The sequence below is a fragment of the Argopecten irradians genome, chromosome 7 (assembly GCF_041381155.1).
Source record: "Argopecten irradians isolate NY chromosome 7, Ai_NY, whole genome shotgun sequence".
Classification (NCBI taxonomy): domain Eukaryota; kingdom Metazoa; phylum Mollusca; class Bivalvia; order Pectinida; family Pectinidae; genus Argopecten; species Argopecten irradians.
In genome coordinates this window covers 24841032-24861946 of record NC_091140.1, presented here as the reverse complement: position 1 = coordinate 24861946, position 20915 = coordinate 24841032, and the positions used below count along the sequence as shown (strand labels likewise).

General features: G+C 36.0%; 1 protein-coding gene across 1 annotated transcript; it reads right to left on the bottom strand.

The window, feature by feature from the left end:
* Nucleotides 1-1374: 1374 nt before the first annotated feature.
* LOC138327955 (cysteine-rich hydrophobic domain-containing protein 2-like) lies at nucleotides 1375-19957 on the bottom strand. Its single transcript, XM_069274462.1, has 6 exons — nucleotides 19799-19957; nucleotides 9484-9538; nucleotides 7550-7705; nucleotides 6237-6293; nucleotides 5961-6020; nucleotides 1375-2527 (listed from the first exon to the last, which is right to left on the bottom strand). Exons 1-6 carry the CDS (start codon nucleotides 19912-19914, stop codon nucleotides 2477-2479), a joined length of 495 nt encoding a protein of 164 aa, XP_069130563.1. The 5' UTR covers nucleotides 19915-19957; the 3' UTR covers nucleotides 1375-2476.
* Between the last annotated feature and the right edge of the window lie 958 nt (nucleotides 19958-20915).

Below are 20915 nucleotides of genomic sequence, written 5' to 3'. Positions count from 1 at the left end.
TTACAAAACACAGTTCTTTTGATAGCAAGAAATGATAGGACTTTCATTGATGCAAATAGCATTTACAAAAGATAATTTTTTTTCTTCTGATTTACAAATACACATACAAATAAACCTTATACAAGATAGGCATAAATGAAGCCTTTTTCATTTGATTTCTGAATTTAAATGTGGTATCCCAAATTCCTCAAATATAAAAACCTACCACATGTTAGCCTCGTGTTAAATCCCCAGCATTAGAAAACATCAGATATGCCACCATATTTACAAGTGTAGATTACTGCATATAATATACTCTACCATCACAGGGGCTTGGAATAATTCTAAACCCACAATCTGTAATAAATGAAAATTAAATCTGGGTAAAAACATCTGTCCAAGTCCCTGTGTTATCTCTGTTTCCTTAACACTGACGTACTGGTAGCAAACTGAATATTTAGTAAATGCTTAATGTTACAATTTGAGAGACCAGTGGATATCATCCTGATCTACCTGAGTAACTTCCCCTTGTTTGACTCTATCACTGTATATCAGAGTTACTTCCCCTTGTTTCACTCTATCACTGTATATCAGAGTTACTTCCCCTTGTTTCACTCTATCACTGTATATCAGAGTTACTTCCCCTTGTTTTACTCTATCACTGTATATCAGAGTTACTTCCCCTTGTTTCACTCTATCACTGTAGACAAATGGATTTAACTCAGATGGTTCAGAATGACATGAAAATGTATGAGTCTATACATGTACATTATTTCATTGCAACAAATGTGGGATAGATGACAAGTATTTCAACTACACAAAAATGATTTACAAGTACATGTGTATTATCAAATTTATATATATATATATATATATATACACAAGTGTTGACCAGCAACCATTAAGACAAATATAATTACCAACAATTAAAACAATGTATTTTAATTCATAAATGTGAAAATTCCAATCAACCCTTTTACACATATTCACCCTGACTTTTGTCATGCTAGCATATATGCGCGACATATATGAATAAATTAAATATCTGCTTTTTTATGATGAAATTCTGCATTCATATTGAATTTTACTGAAATAAAGGAATGTGTGGTTTTGCAAAAGTAGTCACATCCCTATATACACCCAGTTCTGGAGCAGTTTTATTGTTCGAAATATTAGACTGGGCTTTTTAATAATCTTTCACAATAACGGATAATTAACTTAGATAAAGTTCTTACATTTACAAGCACTAAATTAAAAAAAAAAAACAGAATCGTTACAGTAGTATTCAAAATGTAATTTAATCTGAGAGAGAAAAAAAGTAAATTTCTTTTTAATTTTATTTATTTAAATTCAGTTACTACTGATAATTTTTTATAATTAATATATTTTTTTCTAAAAATAAATTCACACAGAAATTCTAAAAAAATAATACTTTTTCCATTTTTAAAAACGTGGTTATTAGGAAATCCGGAAATTCTATAAAATCCGGATCATCTATTACAATTACCCAAAATGGCGGCCATTACGATTGCAAAGTTTGTGACATCCATCAAATACAGATAGGCCTATTTAACATTAAAAACGTGAGTAAATCATTCACAGTTGTAAGCAGTATTTGTTTTGTTGTAATGCTCACTAGCTGTATAGTCATAAAATTTATTGAAAGGCCAGCTGATTGTTTTCTAGGCAGCCGATCGCGATCGGCTGCTTGACTTCAGTTTACGTAATACACAGACGTGAGTGAAAGTGACACCACAAGCCAAGGTGGAAATAGCCCAAGGCTGCTAATTAGGGCCACTTGGGTGTTGGTCAGGGGGTCAGGGAGTGGTTACTCTCGTGCTAAAATTAACCTAGCATGTACACAAATGTGGCAACGAAAATAAAACGGAGGGGTTTATAGAAATCGGGAATTTAGACTCTCCTGCCGGGAGACAATAAAAGGCTTTAAAATACGGGAGGTTTTGTCTCACGCCGGGAGGTATGGCATGTATGTGCTAGTTCCTATAAGCACAATTCTTTACGCGGGTGGGCCCCAGTGATTCATATAATACAGTTAAAATGAGTTTGAGATGATTATAAAATAGCAGCTAGTGCAGCAAATCTAACTTCCAAAGTAGCATCCACTTGGCGATTTATTTATAGTGTTAGATTCATTTCATCCAAAATATACATTTTATGTTAGATAAAAAAAAAATTGAAAGATGGTAGTTCAACCAAACAGATTACATGTCAGCAAAAATTCATACACACATACCTTTCCTCACACTAAATAGCGTATGGAACATTAACATCTAGACATTTCGCAAAAAGATGATATGGAGAAAATGTATATAACTGTGACATGTTAGTAAATACATGATATTTTCTAACATGAGATGTGTAATGTCTAGATGTTCAGATGAAGCCATGGCATCGGACGAAGATGTAAGTAAATGCTTGATAAATTACACACAAACTTTTTGTGGCAGCAAATATGGCAGGGTGGATTGGCATTGAGTTAGTCTGGTCGGAATATTGGGATCTTTGGTAGAAACTCGATGAGCAGTACCTGGAAAACATGAAGTACACAATTACCAGTTGTTAACATAAAATTATAAATCATAGATCTGTATTTTTAACCCTGTAATGATATGTACTCATATCTAATAAATACATGTATATGAAAATGATGATGGTGAAACAGCAACTAGACATTTGTTTTTGTGAATAAAATCTTGTCATCCCTATAGGACAATACGTTTATCCGACAAGATTCATCCTCATGTCAAAAGTTCAGAACGTTTTCCCTCGGAAAAGAATATCCTTACTGATAAAAACCACTTTAACAAAAGTAAACTAGCTAGTAGTATGTAGTCCGCTAAACCTGCCTATATTATTAGGCTTTTTTTAATTTTTTTTTTTTTTTGGCCTAATATATAGTCAGCTCGCGGGTACCTCTTAAAAATGTGAAATCGTAGGCCAGATTTGGCCTACGCTACGTCAGCGGCATATTTCTAATATATCGTCCATGCAATGCCGGGAAAACGTACACATACCTTTATATTGGGATCTTATGTACTCCACTGCCCCCATGTTACATCCCATTTATGAAATTAAACAACTCTGCACAATGAAATACTTCCGAGACCCTTCTATTTCACACATTTGTAATGGCCGCCGTATACACATTTAGTAGAGCAAACGGCAGCCAATCAACTTCGCTTCCGGTTTTATTTTTAAACAAGAGGCCCAGAGGGCCTGTATCGCTCACCTGGTTTGTAATGCCAAGTAATGTTCTGAATACAGGTTCATTGTTTCTTTTCTGAAGGAATTTTAATATTAACCTCTAAATCCCCTATTAGGCCCCACCCCTCCTGCCCCCAGGGGTTCAGAGCCAAAATTTATACAAGTTCTGTTCCCCTTCCTCCAAGGATATTTGTGGCCAAATTTGGTCACAATCCAAGCAAAACTCTAGGACAAGTAGCAATTTATAGGATTTACTTCTATTTCCCCTATTGGGCCCCACCCGTCCTGCCCCTGGGGGGCCAGAGCCAAAACTTATACAAGTTCTGTTCCCCTTCTCCGAAGGATGTTTGTGGCCAAATTTGGTTACAATCCATATAGAACTCTATGACAAGTGGCGATTTAAAGAATTTACCTCTATTTCCCCTATTGGGCCCCGCCCCTCCTGCCCCCGGGCGGCCAGAGCCAAAATTTATACATACTCAATTCTTATTCTCCCAAGGATATCTCTGGCCAAATTTGGTTACATTCCATGCGGAACTCTGTGACTAGTAGCGATTTAAAGGATTTACCTCTATTTCCCCTATTAGGCTCCGCCCCTCCAGCCCCCGGGGGGCCAGAGCCAAAATTTATACAAGTTCTGTTCCCCTTCCCCCAAGGATGTTTGTGGCCAAATTTGGTTCCAATCCCTGCAGAACTCTATGACTAGTAGCGATTTAAAGGATTTACCTCTATTTCCCCTTTTGGGCCCCGCCCCTCCTGCCCCCGGGGGGTCAGTGCAAAAATTTATACAAGTTCTGTTCCCCTTCCCCCAAGGATGTTTGTGGCCATATTTGGGTACATTCCATTCACAACTCTATGACAAGTAGCGATTTAAAGGATTTACCTCTATTTCCCCTATTGGGCCCCGCCCCTCCTGCCCCTGGGGGATCAGAGCCAAAATTTTTACAAGTACTGTTCCCCTTCCCCCAAGGATGTTTGTGGCTGATTTTGGTTACATTCCATGCCAAACTCTAGGACAAGTAGCGATTTAAAGGATTTACCTCTATTTCCCCTATTGGGCCCCGCCCCTCCTGCCCCTGGGGGGTCAGAGCCAAAATTTATACAAGTACTGTTCCCCTTCCCCCAAGGATGTTTGTGGCTGATTTTGGTTACATTCCATGCCAAACTCTAGGACAAGTAGCGATTTAAAGGATTTACCTCTATTTCCCCTATTGGGCCCCGCCCCTCCTGCCCCTGGGGGATCAGAGCCAAAATTTATACAAGTACTGTTCCCCTTCCCCCAAGGATGTTTGTGGCTGATTTTGGTTACATTCCATGCCAAACTCTAGGACAAGTAGCGATTTAAAGGATTTACCTCTATTTCCCCTATTGGGCCCCGCCCCTCCTGCCCCTGGGGGATCAGAGCCAAAATTTATACAAGTTCTGTTCCCCTTCCCCCAAGGATGTTTGTGGCCAAATTTGGTTACATTTCATTCAGAACTCTACGACAAGTAGCGATTTAAAGGATTTACCTCTATTTCCCCTATTGGGCCCCGCCCCTCCTGCCCCTGGGGGGTCAGAGCCAAAATTTATACAAGTTCTGTTCCCCCTCCCCCAAGGATGTTTGTGGCCAAATTTGGTTCCAATCCATGCAGAACTCTATGACTAGTAGCGATTTAAAGGATTTACCTCTATTTCCCCTATTGGGCCCCGCCCCTCCTGCCCCTGGGGGATCAGAGCCAAAATTTATACAAGTTCTGTTCCCCTTCCCCCAAGGATGTTTGTGGCCGATTTTGGTTACAATCCATGCCAAACTCTAGGACAAGTAGCGATTTAAAGGATTTACCTCTATTTCCCCTATTGGGCCCCGCCCCTCCTGCCCCTGGGGGGTCAGAGCCAAAATTTATACAAGTTCTGTTCCCCCTCCCCCAAGGATGTTTGTGGCCAAATTTGGTTACAATCCATGCAGAACTCTAGGACAAGTAGCGATTTATAGGAAATGTTGACGGACGGACGGACGGACGGACGGACGACGGACGACGGACGACGGACGACGGACGCCGCGCCATGACATAAGCTCACCGGCCCTTCGGGCCAGGTGAGCTAAAAACCACGTGTAGTTGAAAGATAAACAAAATGCTAGCCAGTTAGAGTTTTTAAAGTAAAATCATGGTCGACATACACGACATGTTGTCAAATATTCAAATTGAACACGACTATTGCTGGTACCGCATAACTTTCGCGATATTCACGTTGCATATACATGTAGCATATATACACGGTAGAATTTTGTTTATCTTTCAACTACACGTGGTTTTTTAAAAATAAAACCGGAAGCGAAGTTGATTGGCTGCCATTTGCTCTACTAAATGTGTATACGGCGGCCATTACAAATGTGTGAAATAGAAGGGTCTCGGAAGTATTTCATTGTACACAGTTGTTTAATTTCATAAATGGGATGTAACATGGGGGCAAAGGAGTGCATAAGATCCCAATATAAAGGTATGTGTACGTTTTCCCGGCATTGCATGGACGATATATTAGAAATATGCCGCTGACGTAGCGTAGGCCAAATCTGGCCTACGATTTCACATTTTTAAGAGGTACCGCGAGCTGACTATATATTAGGCCAAAAAAAAAAAAAAAAAAAAAAGCCTAATAATATAGCAGGTTTAGCGGACTAAGTAGTATGGTGCAATGAAGAACTCTCTGCTTGTGCTGATATATATTAAGGATTATGACTTGGTGTATACAAAATGGAAGAGAAGCAAACTTACATATTCCATCATACTACTGGAGTCACAGCGCTGTTTACTCAGTCGCCAGTGTAACCCAAGCTGTAGAGAGGAGAACGAAAATACACATCAAAGATGTCAAAACAATACAATGAAAAGCTTATAATCAAGTGTTTTTACAATTAACACTGTAGTCATGAAATCATATATTTGAAAATATTGTGTTAAAACACCTTCAAATCAGATGGAAAGATACAGGATCATGTGAAATTTTATTTCAAATTCATGTAACTTAATGCTCAAGAAAAAAAAACTTACTTTGTGATATAAACGTGTGTTTTCCCAGTCAAGAACTTTCTCTATTGCATGTCTTGTCTGAAAAACAAAGATGTAAACTTTTAATACATATGCTCAAACCCTACAAAGGATGAATACAGTCAAAACTCGTTATCTCAAAATCGCTCGACTCGAAATTCCGGTTGAGTCGAATTAATTTTGAAGGCCTGGTTTTTTTTTTCCTTCTTCTTATATGAATTTTAAGATCAGATGACTCCAATTTCAATGACTCAAAACTCCGATTGAGTCAAAGTCAATGCCTGGTCCCTATTACTGATATTCAGCGGAAAAAAAATAGTGGCTATCGCAAATTTAATTTCAGTCAAAGTTTCAAATTCAAAAAAAAAAAAATTACGTAAATATACCATGTATGCAAACAATTGAAATTCATCTGTAGTTTGTCGTAACACATGATTGGTTTACCTGTACATATCGCGATTGGTATACGCAGGCCTATGGGAACATACCACAACAATGACTGCTAATTATTTTAAAATCCACGTTTTGATCAAACCTGATGACGTTACGTTTGAGTCGAATTCAGGATGAGTCGAATTATTTTCGTTGGTCTGTTGAATTTCGAGATAACAAGTTTCGACTGTACCATGTTAAGGTATAAGCTTTACCCAAACAAAATATATGCTATCCCTTGCTTTTACTGTAATTAAGTATTACCTATATTCCTTTAGTAGACTTTAGATTATCATGACATGGAATTTCTAGTAGAAAAGTATTGGAGTTATCAACCTTGAAATACCAGTCAGCAAGTTGAGGTTCGAGAGTTAATGCCTAATAAATAGATTGAGGTACCCGCTCTGGCTGTATGGTGAAATCAGTTTCTGATGCTATCTATTCCGTTTTTGCATAATACAAAGTTAGCTCCCCTGCGGGTACATGAAGGTATCAATTGTGACGTCAATATTTTATTGGCGCAATTCACATCAATTTCTCCGAAAAGTATGACATTACGCTCGCAATCACAATCAAGCGCAAGGACAGATAACGCTATAATATGCAAATACAGAATATTTGTAGGACTAAGTTATTTACACATGTAAGATTATGCTTGAAGAGTACCTTCATGACTATAGAGTAATTAACCTTGAAAACGTCGGAGTTCACTACTTTGGTACATATAAAATTGTATATCTCTTTTATATGCCATAGAATTAAATGAAACAAATCTGACTAGTCTGCACCATTGGTAAAAGTTAGTTACAGATATTAAACATCTGCTTTGGTATGACAAGACAAATATTACTTGTAATTGCCTTTGTATGACCAGAGTTACCTACCCTTTTACTGAGACAGACCACAGGCCAGAGAGAACAACCCAGGGTACAGCAGCAACATATACATCCACAGAAGAGCCACTTGACATTTACAGGTAGGGCCTTCTTCAGTACACTGTTCAACCGGATCACTGTTGCTTTGTACTCCTCTGGAGCCACCTGTGGGCATCAAGCAACATAAACATACCGTACTCACGCTTTCATGTAAACAGTATTTTAGTGGTAGTTTTAATTTAGTGCTTTCCCCATTATCTTTGAAGCACTAATTCATGTACAGTGCTGAATTTAATGAAAGGGTATTCCCGTCCTTGAACTACTGAAATATGCTAACTTTTATCTTCACTAATCAATCATAATGTTCAGTTTCTCACATTTGCGTTAAATTTGACAATGCTAAAATATGTTTGTTTACATAACATTGTAGGTAATACAGTAATGGAAATACTTTTATTTGATTTCTTTTGTTAATTATTTTAATTCTATGAAATTTAGTTTTATTAAGGACCCCTTACTTTTTTCAATTTCTACTTGCGACCACAGCGCTTATAGGGTTGAATATGGTAAGATCTAAAGCTAAGAGGGTATGCAGGCATGACCCAGATATTTCTATTTCAAAATTATCCATACACATTAAGTATGCTAAGTTTTCAACTGATTTACTCGTGAAAACTCATAAAGAACTGTTCCATTCTTTGAATGAAAAGAGTTAGAATGAGTCTACAGGGATGAATGAGTTAAACTTAATTAGTAACTTAGTTTAATAATCATCTCAATAAAAACAAGGACATAGTCATTCAGACCCCCGCCAATAGAGATATCAAAGCTGAAGTAAGTTTGATTGTGGAGACTTATGTGTATGAAAAAAACCAGGAAAAAGGAAGTTGAGCTAAAGAAAGATGGAGTATAATTCAAGTAGAGCGGGGCTGCAATTGTTGAATCAGGTATACAGCCTTGACATTTATATTAGACTATATACACAAAGATGGGTGGAGTTTTGCAAAGTAACATTTACCATTTACCATGATATTTTCAGCAATGTTTCCATGGTAACGGAAAAAAGTGCAAAAAATGAAAACCTAAAAATAGCAAAAGGTACTACTAGACCATAAAAAGAATGTGTCTATGAAGTTTCGTGGAAATATCTCTGCTGGTTTTAGAGTTATGCTGCGGAAACGAACCTGGTACAAAAAATATGATATATTTTCAGCAATGTTTCCATGGTAACGGAAAAAGTGCAAAAAATGAAAACCTAAAAATAGCAAAAGGCACTACTACATAGACCATAAGAACAATGTGTCTATGAAGTTTCATGGAAATATCTCTGCTGATTTAGAGTTGTGCTCCGGAAACGATTCTTACACAAAAATCTGCCATTTTCAGCAATGTTTCCATGGTTAAAGAAAAAAGTACAAAAAGTGAAAACCTTAAAATAGCAAAAAGCACTACTAGACCATAAGAATAATGTGTCTATGGAGTTCCATACATATATCTCAATCGGTTTTCCAGTTATGCTGCGTAAACGAACCTGGTACAAAAATATGATATTTTCAGCAATGTTTCCATGGTAACGGAAAAAGTGCAAAAAATGAAAACCTAAAAATAGCAAAAGGCACTACTAGACCATAAGAACAATGTGTGTATGAAGTTTCATGGAAATATCTCTACTGGTTTTAGAGTTATGCTCCGGAAACCATTCGTACGGACGGACGGACGGACGGACGGGACGGACGGACGGAACCCATTTGTATATCCCCCGCCAACTTCATTGGGCGGGGGATAACAAGTTTGAATTTTACTCTTGCCACTTAATCAGCTTAATCATGATACTTTCTGTAAAGAACTAATAACATACAATGTTTTCTATGACCTTTCTGTAAAGAACTAATAACATACAATGTTTTCTATGACCTTTTAGCAACATATGCAATGACAATTACCTTTGCTGAAAGACTGTTGGGGAATTCTGTGTCAAATCTGTTACTGAGACCAAATCTAGAAAAAAAAGACAAATTCATAAACATTCATAAACATTCATTTAGCACACTAACAAACATAGAAATTCACAAATTTATTTAACGAACTAACGTCAATATTACCCCTGGTAGTATACATTGCTTGCATGGAGATTGGATTACATTGATTTTAATACAGATTGTGGAATATAGTTTCAATTCTGAAGCTGGCCCATTTGTGCAACCACAACTAACAAATACAATAACATCCTAACCTTCCATACTTAAAAATACATGTACACACATACAGATTACATCATCACCCAATATATATCTAACACCCACAAATGTCATCTGACATCACCAACTATCTTACTTTCAAAAATCTCAAATTATGAATGTAATTGAGGTCCCAAACTACAGATAAATCATATTATATAAATCTTAATGTATTTAACCAACACAGTGACTCGACCTACAGATAATTCAAATTGTATAATTTTTAATGTATTTAACCAACACAGTGACTCGACATACAGATAATTCAAATTGTATAATTTTTAATGTATTTAACCAACACAGTGACTCGATCTACAGATAATTCAAATTGTATAATTCTTAATAAGCAGCAAACAAGTTTGACCGTCTCTTTAACATGTTTGCCTATCTCATACACAATGTAGTCGATACTATTAGGGGTTACCATACAATTAATTAAAGATGCTCCACCTGTGACCGCTGACAAATGGTATTTTTTCTCTATCAAAAACAGAAACAAACAATTTAGTACTTTTCTTCAGTTGCAAAAGTTACTTTCTTTGCACCATTACCACATTTGAAAAGTTTGAGCTTCTAATTTTACTTTGAGATAAAAATATTAAAAATAATTAATTGCATCCCGAAAAAATTCCGTGGCACTATGTCCTATATGGAGTGAAGTACTGATTGTGCATTTACTAAAGGCAAAATAAATTATTTCATATTACTATTTGTGCTAATTTGACATATATGTACACGATTAACCGGAAATTATTGCTCAAATGATGAACATCGTTTATGCTCTGTCGGCGGTGGAGCATCTTTAAAGGGTACAAAGAATCTTCTCATTTATTACACTAGATTATTGGCATATATAACATATATACCAGTGTTATATATCCAGTGCTTGATCACATGGATTTTTCTCCTAGTAATCCAGTTTCCTCCTATATATTAAGATCTTTCACACTCCTCCATCTCAAACATTTAACATACCAGGTAAGTTTATATATATATCTTGCTAAATGCAATAATCAATCAACAGTTTCAAAGGGACAATTCAGTCTAAGAGTACATTAAAATGCACATATTTCAGAAACAAACGAAAAATTAATTGGCCTTAATTACTGTAGAAAAGTCCACTGTAGTGAAATGTATGTGAATTAAAGGTGATAAAAACAGAACGGACATGGAAAATGAGATAATACGCTACAAACATTTGTAATGCCTATCTAAACATATACCAGTTTGATATTTACTTATATTTTGTCTCTAAATAGTAAAATTAATGAAAGCAATCTTCACATCTTTTCGACGACATATTTTTTTCTATGACTTACCTCCCTTGAGTTCCGATGAGTTGTGACGTCATCTGAGACAATCAACTACCGGAAGCCGGTGTGCCGATCGCGGAACTGGCAACATGCATGTGCATTTTAGCCACATGTCTTAGTACTTACGGAAATACACACGGAGAAAATATGTTATATTTCGACTTATTTGGTAGCGTGATTTATCCCCTACATAATGACACATTATTGACGTCATAACCTATGAAATGACGTCACTACATGTAAATAATGATGTCATTAATGTCGCGGGTACATATGTCATGTGGCTTATGGTGTGCCAGGGGTTAAACCACGAATGAATAAGTAGTTCTTTCCTATTCAGTCCACCCTGGAGTAATACGACTGTGCATGTATGTAATTTATAGTTTACACATAAAATTAACCGAGGAGTTTTGATATACATAGAATCAGATCGTAGCGAAAATGGACAATTATTGGGGCCCACCTCTTTAGACCGTTTTAATAGAAAATCATCTGTTACAAACATACGGAGACATGAAAAATACATGCAGATTAAAAGAAAAAAATCAATAATTTATAAGTTGTGTCCTTTTGCCCCCCATTTTCCTCGACTGAAATGTTCTCAAAATGCGCATTAAAAATAAAAGAGGTCCTTCTGCACATTTTTCATACTTCATTTTAGGGATTTTCATATTTATTTTGGGTTACACAACAATGTGCCGGTGGTGTGAAACAGGTATGTTCAGATCTAGTCCGCTAAACCTGCTCATATCATTAGGCTTTTTTAATTATTTTTTTTTTTTTGCCTAATATATAGGGGGGAAAAAAGCCTAATAATATAGGCAGGTTTAGTGGACTAGTTCAGATCGAGCAGGGTTGCATAATGATATGATGACATTCACAGTTATCATTATTTAATTGCAGGAATTTAAATTCGAAAAATTACCATGTTAAGAACACTCTAAAGTCATCAAAATACATCGTAAAACTCATCTCAGCAATCATAAATACATTTAGTAATATTTTTCCTTCTTGGGGGAGACCTTAGGACCCCCAAAAAACAAAATATCTCGCCTTAAGCCCTCGCAAAATCATCAAAATACATCGTGAATCCATATCTCAGTCATTCTAAATTGTAATATCTTAACAGGGTCTCCCCCGAAACCCCCAAAACACCACAATGCTCGCAAATTTGGCCAATTTTAGTACTCATTAATTTCCTGTTATATTCTACATAGTACACTTGCGTATATATATGTAGAATGCGAATTTTACCGATTTTTTTTTATTTAGACCCCTAGATCGTCTCATAATGGTCAATAGGCTATCTAGTGTGCTGTGGTCTGTGCATATACTTTTAAAATTTACTAAGGTCGACAGGTTTCTTATTTCCAAAACTCTGCACGGTTAGAAAATATAATGAAGCGGTCTTGTAAATGATTTGTGTTTTATAAGAAATATATGTTGTTTCATGGTCCTGTGTTAGTTGAACTATTACATGTGTATCTTGTCCACGAGTACATGTCATCCATATTAGGTCATTGTATCTAGTTTCTGTGTTTTGTGTCCCGTCTTTTTTATCGGCCGTGCGTGTATTGTTACTACTGTACATGTTATTCTATTTCGTACACATCCGTAAAACTCATTATAGAACTTTAAGAAAATAAATAAGTCTAGCCCTTTCTGTGCGGTGTTCTGAAAGATTAAGCTTCAAATAGGAAATATAGAGGTGTGCAGTACGTACATAAGGCGGGATAGGGGCACGTTTATCGCGGTATGATAGGGTTTTGGATAGGGTATGAGGGATGGCGGTTTTTTTTTTATAAATATGCATTATATGTACATGTATGTGCATGTAGCATGTAGTCTCATTGTAATTTGGGTCCATTTTCTTGTAAAGTTATATTTCTTCTTGTTGGTTTAACTTTAAAGTCTATGTTTTGAGTTTTAAGTTACAGACAAAAGTCAAGCGCAACCCCCTTGAACCTGAGTCAGTGGCACACACGGATGCTCCACCGCCGACAGAGCATAAATGATATTCACCATTTGAACAATAATTGGTGTTTAATCGTGTATATATATGTCTAATTAACACAAACAATAATATAGAATAATTTATTTCGCCTTTGGTGCATGCGCAATCAGTACTTCATTCCATATAGGATATAGTAACACGGATTTTTTTCGGGATGCAATTAATTATATTTCATGTTTTTAACTTGAAGTAAAATTAGAAGCTCACAAACTGTTCAATGGTGGTAATGGTGTAAAGTAAGTAACTTTTGTAACTGAAGAAAAATACTAAATCGTCTGCTCCTGTTTTTGATAGTTAAAATTTACCATTTGTCAGCGGCGGAGCATCTTTAACATACTGAACATAACAATTTTATAGCCCAGAATATGACGATAAGAATGAGTAAGCTATCGTATTTATTATATCATTGTATGTTATAGATTATATATTATATACGGATTCATTTCCACTATTCAATATAGCAACTACACGTAGCGCGACTGTTTTAAATATCTATAATCGCCAATACCGCAACACTGCCCCATTGAGTTTCCCGGCTCTTTTGTCACAGCTGTTGGTCTCAGATGACGTCACAAATCTACGGCCACCTGGTGATATCAGGGGCGATAAGCGATGCGATCGTTCTAGACAAGGGTCGTTGTGGACTTCGTTTCAAGCACATTTTATGGAAATTACGTCAAATACAACCTGTATTTTTTGTTGGAAATCATAAAGTGCACCACAATAAACAAATATCAACACAAAAATAGCATATTTAAAATCTGTTTTTATCACCTTTAAATGTTCAAACTCGGTTACTGTCCACCATATACACATAGTGATCGGATGTCTTGTATGCGGAACCCTGGCCCTTGCTAGTGTAGTAAAGAAATTTTGTCTAGAACTACTCAAATAGCTCTTACAGTAGTGTGTTTACCTTATTAAATGTATGTTCTAGATGTCTAAAAATAATACAGAGTACATGTTGTACCTACTTAATCGTATTGATCAATGATTTGGAATTTCAACACTACCAATCAAAATACTTAACAGTGTTGTGAACTTTGTCAATATTCTTGTTATATGTTTCATGAGGAATGTATTACAATACATTTATATTATGTTTTGCTTCGTGGTTATGTAACAGAATTAGCTTCACTGAATTGTCCCTTTAAGTAAAGGGGTAAAGGGGTACCTACATGTATTTCCCAACATAGGACGAAGACAGCTATTTCTGTCTTTCTATCACAATTATGCTAATTAATTATTTTAAAATTAAAGTAGAGATATAGAGGAGGAATAAGTAGTTATCATTAAGAGGTGACATATGTACCGGGTACCATTATACATTTGTATGAACGTAGCATTTAAAAAGAAAAACGATTAATTAAATTTGTAAACCCTTGCTTCAGAGTTCAACCCTTTCCTTTAATTTTGTACATGTTAAGTGATAAGAGGTGCAGACAGAGTAAAATTACCTCTATGTTGACTAGTCAGGGTAATAAAACTAAAGAGTGGTGCAGATTTGTGGTAAGTAAATTGGGTCTAACCCACAGACTGCTGCATGGGCAGACTAGTATAACTGCATAAAGACTGCCAACATTGTTTTTGCTTGTGAATCTGGACAAGTACCATCCTACATTGAGCTCCAACACACACCAGTATCTATTTTATGCTGAATAAACATTCTTGGTGGACAAATTCTATTAACAATGAAAATATATGTATTGAAACAAAAGACTGTGTACAAATATATGTTAATACAAGAGGCCCATGGGCCTTAACGGTCATCTGACTCATGGCACAAAACAACAAAGTCACAGTATAAAGTATTGGTTAACGATTAATATAAACAATACAAGGAACTCCTTAGTTGAATATGTAAGTTTCTGAAAAAGGTAAATGTCATTTGTTGAACAAACTTGGTAGCCCTTCATCCAAATATGGTCGAAACCCATTCAAGGATTAATATAAGGAGGAGTCAGATTTAAAAGCCAAATTTCAGCAAAGCTCCCATTTTGGACCTCGGCCATACTATCCCCATGGGTCTTACCTTGGTCCTTTATAAAATATGATTGTCCTTACCTAAAGTTCCCCCTTCTGAATCAATTAAAACCCCTATAGACCAATTTTCATTGAGGTCGGAGACTGAAACTTTAAAACAGGAAGTGGGCCAGCGGCCATCTTGGAATAACAAAATCTTTACAATTATGTTTGCATGTTGTTCGGGCATCAATTAAAACCCCTATAGACCAATTTTCATTGAGATCGGAGACTGAAACCTTAAAATAGGAAGTGGGCCAGTGGCCATCTTGGAATACCAAAATCTTTACGAAAATGTTTGCATGGTATTCGGCATCAATTAAAACCCCTATAGACCAATTTTCATTGAGATCGGAGACTGAAACCTTAAAACAGGAAGTGGGCCAGCGGCCATCTTGGAATACCAAAATCTTTACGAAAATGTTTGCATGTTGTTCGGCATCAATTAAAACCCCTATAGACCAATTTTCATTGAGATCGGAGACTAAAACCTTAAAACAGGAAGTGGGCCAGCGGCCATCTTGGAATACCAAAATCTTTACGAAAATGTTTGCATGTTGTTCGGCATCAATTAAAACCCCTATAGACCAATTTTCATTGAGTTCGGAGACTGAAACCTTAAAACAGGAAGTGGGCCAGCGGCCATCTTGGAAAACCAAAATCTTTACGAAAATGTTTGCCTTGTTCGGCATCAATTAAAACCCCTATAGACCAATATTTGTGTTCATTGAGATCGGAGACTAATAAATTCATCCAAGGATGGAGGAGGAGTAGGATTTTAAACTAAAATTAGAAAAATTTGCCCTTTTGGGGGCCCCACCCTCAGCCCCTAGGGGTTGGACCAGCTCATGCATTTACATAAAAATATGATTATCCTTCCCCAATAATGTTTTACACTAAATATAGATGAAATCCATACAAGGATGAAGGAGGAGTAGGATTTTAAAGCTAACTTAAGAAAATATGCCCATTGGGGGGCCCCACCCTCAGCCCCTAGGGGTTGGACCACGCTCATTTATATAAAAAATATGATTGTCCCTCCCCAATGATGTTTCACACCAAATATGGATGAAATCAATCCAAGCATGAAGGAGGAGTAGGATTTCAAAGCTAAAATTAAGAAAATTTGCCTTTTTGGGGCCCCACCCCTCAGCCCCTAGGTGTCGGACCAGGCTCATTTATATAAAATATGATTACCCTTCCCAAATAATGTTTCACACTAAATGTAGATGAAATCCATCCAAGGATGAAGAAGGAGTAGGATTTTAGAGCTAAAATTAAGAAAATTTGCCCTTTTGGGGCCCCGCCCCTCAGCCCCTAAGGGTCGGACCAGGCTCATTTATATAAAATATGATAACCAATTCCCAAATAATGTTTCACACTAAATATAGGTGAAATCCATCCAAGGATGAAGAAGGAGTAGGATTTAAGAGCTAAAATTAAGAAAATTTGCCCTTTTGGGGCCCCGCCCCTCTGACCCTAGGGGTCGGACCAAGCTCATTTATATAAAATATAATTGTCCTTCCCTAATGAAGCTTCACACCAAATATGGATGAAATCAACCCAAGGATGAAGGAGGAGTAGGATTTTAAAGCTTAAATTAAGAAAATTTGCCTTTTGGGGCCCCACCTCTCAGCCACTAGGGGTCGGACCAGGCTCATTTATATAAAATATGATTGTCCTTCCCAAATGATGTTTCAAACCAAATATGGATGAAATCCATCCAAGGATGAAGGAGGAGTAGGATTTTAAAGCTAAAATTAAGAAAATTTGCCCATTTCGGGGCTCCACCCCTCAGCCCCTAGGGGTCGGACCAGGCTCATTTATATAAAATATGATTGCCTTTCCCAAATAATGTTTCACACTAAATATAGATGAAATCCATCCAAGGATGAAGAAGGAGTAGGATTTTAGAGCTAAAATTAAGAAAATTTGCCCTTTTGGGGCCCCGCCCCTCTGACCCTAGGGGTCGGACCAAGCTCATTTATATAAAATATAATTGTCCTTCCCTAATGAAGCTTCACACCAAATATGGATGAAATCAACCCAAGGATGAAGGAGGAGTAGGATTTTAAAGCTTAAATTAAGAAAATTTGCCCTTTTGGGGCCCCACCCCTCAGCCCCTAGGGGTCGGACCAGGCTCATTTATATAAAATATGATTGTCCTTCCCCAATGATGTTTCAAACCAAATATGGATGAAATCCATCCAAGGATGAAGGAGGAGTAGGCTTTTGTATAAATAGTCTTACGCACGACGCACGGCGGACGGCGCACGACGGCGGACAAAACACGATGACAATAGGTCATCCTGACCTTCGGTCAGATGACCTAAAAATGGTACTATGTATACAGTTGATTAAATACATGTATAATATGTTATAGCCTTATTAGACTTATAAACTTTTAAAATTAACTAACATTAGAGAGGTCATAATTAATTAAGACAAATCTGTATGCCTCGACTCCACATATCAAAGCTAGCTGGACGGGACAGGACAGTACAGGGGAACAGTTACACTATATATCATTCCCCTTATTTCATTTCAAAGTCATGCTTATCCTAAATTGATCATGAGCCATGTGTGGACTCATAATATTAATTAAAATTCATAATACATGTCATAACTCAAGTATCTGAAAACAGCTCTAAAATGCTAATGTTTTTTATAACAACTTGATACAAGTTTATAATTAAGCTTCAATATCCAAAATTTGATCCTTACTTGTATACTGCTTCAAATATAGTCTTATAAAGTAAGATGGGGTTTTCTCTGAATTAGAGAAAAACTAGAAATGCCTGCCATGCCCTATACATACATGTTTATAAATCCAACTTTATCAATATAAACTTCTGAAAAGCTAGGATGTCTAAATATAAGATCACTCAGATGGAAGGTCAAAATTTTACGTAGGTTACTTTATACAGAAACTGTATTATGTAAAAGAACAATTGAACCAGCACTCCCACCCTCCCTACACATACATGTATACCATAGTAACATTATACAAATTAAATAATTTCTATAGAATCTTTCACATTTACTTTCTTCATTGATTTTATAATACTTTTGTTGCAGTTGCAACCTGTGATGAAGTACTAGAGGCTGCAGGAATCTAAAAACTGATCATTCATGCCTGGATTCTATTTAGTTTAAACTTTTAATTGCCTTCCTCAGCTTCATGAGATCCTGTATCAAAAGTGTACTATATGCCATTGGATCACCACAGATACACAATGACTTAGCCAATATAAAAGGCTGCACTATAAAACAAAGTTCTGGTATTGTCAATCACGTCAGCTAATTAAAAATTCAAGAAATCCAGTTCAATTCTTACTGATTTTTGTTTCCTGTGGGTTTTTAATTATCTATATATACATAATTAATGTATTTGTATATAATATTTTTTTTCCTAACTCTAAACAAAAAATTGATATATACCTATACTTGTACAACAAGGAGATACTATAAAAAGAAAGATAAAAGATACACTGGCAATGTACATCTTTCTGAAAATTAAAATGTTTAAAAAAAATGCTTTTCAATTCCTAACTTATTTTAAAAGTGTCAGACATACTTTTACATTTGATTGTCTGTAGATTGGGACCATCATTCCATATATTTGAGAATCAAGTGTAATTAGGGATACAATAAACAATTACTTTTACCCATACACCTTGTACACTAGCTAGTAGAATTTTTTCTACAAGAAATTTCTACTACAATGACAATTATAATACAGAGCCTCTTAATTATAGAAGAAACGTGTCATCAGGATACACTTTAAAACTTTTGTAAGTAATTTTAGATAATATAATTGTACATAGACAAGAACGACACAATAAATGCATGCACACTGGTCAAAATTATATACTCTGTGTCGCACACAGTATCGTCAGCCGTGACAGCATGAATCTTGTTGCCAAAGATGAAGGAACATGTATATTCCAGTGGATTTTTTATACAAGTTTTCCCATTTGAGAGAAACAAGATCAAAGGAAATTGAACTTTTCCAGTTTAATGTATTTCATTCTGATCTGTATGTCTGACGATGTTGCTACCCACAAAATATCCATCAATAGTGTTGTAGAATTGCATTTAAAGAAAAATCAAAGATCTGATTTCTGAGGTTATAATTATAACTTTATATAATCTATTCATATTTTATTTATATTGTTTATATATATATATACATACAGCTGTGCTCTTCAGAAGCTTAATTTGCCTTGAATTCATAATGCTAGTATTAATTGGTACCATATAAAAGGTGCATTGGTGGCCAATACTGTGCGCTTGTACATGTACATGTTTGTGTTTTGTTTACATTCTACTGTATTGGTGAAACTGTCAAAAAATGTCAACAAAATATAGGCCTACTTCCTGTACCTATATATATTTCCATAAACACTGTCCAGCTGTCATATACGAAGTTAAAGGGCATTATACGTTAAGTTTTTTTTTTTAATTTGAATAGCTTTACTGTAATTATTTTCCTATTTCATATAACTGTGTCATTAATTCGATACACATACATTGCAAATCCTATCAGTATTTGTCACAGTACTGACAAACAATGACAATAAACATTCTCGACGAGTCATATGGTGCATCGTTCACAACAGTTCTCTAGTAAAAAGAAAGTGAAAATGACTTCTGTTTTTGTAAAACTTACATCGTAACATTCCCGGCTCCTCTTACGAGTATCGGATCGGGTACCACCAACTCCTGATTATCGCTCGGAGGCCCTTCATCGTCATCCTCTTCGTAAATCGTATCGAAGTCAGCCATTGCTTTCTTCTAATACACGTTCGTGCTTGTGCACACGTTTTGTTGACGTCATCAAATGGTGCGTTCATTATAAGTAGAAAGTGAAAGTAGAAATTCGGTCATGATCCATCCGCCACGTATTAGGTCTATGTGTGTATCTTATTGTGAGCATAGATTTTATTCATGTTTTGTTCCTACATGTATATGCAATTTGATTTTTCCAGACATGAACAAAAGATACTGGAAGATATAATTACAATTGTACATGTACGACGTAGGTTGTAACTATGTACATGTAGTTTAGCTTTTGGTTTAAATCAATTTTATTGTTGGATTGCACAAAAGTTATTACAACTTACTAACGTCCTGTCCGAACAAATACATATATAATTACAATGATATTTTGTCTGGTGATGGCTTAAATATGTCAATATATGTTTACTATATATATCCTTTATCCCGTAGTTTAATTTCTAATTTAATCAATAACCATAGCTTAAACTAATATGTAGTGTATTGCTGTATGGAGAACATTTTTATCGATTGTCGAGAGAAAATTGTAACGGAACGTTGACAGGCCTGGTGATAACGTACAATGTACAATGTACATGTACTTGTACAAATCATGAAACGATGGCCGATGGACATTTATCATTTTATTGTATTTTTGGTTTCCATCTATATATACAGCGTCATCTATTAGAAACTTACGGTTTTATCATTATAAATGAAAGTTTGTGCTAGTGATTGGGAAAGAACATCAAAAGATAAAAAGGTATTGCATGCGCACGTAATACTTTCCCATTGCGAATACCGCTGGCAATAATTATTGCGCATGGACACAATACTTTTGCGTGCGAACGCAACACAATATTACATGTGAACGTAAAAATTGCGTGCAAAACCAATTGATATACATGTAGTATTGCGTTCACGCGCAATAATTTATTGCTTATGAAAACAATAGTTTTGTATGGTGGCATATTTCTGCCATCGAATTGCCGACTTACGACTTAATGATG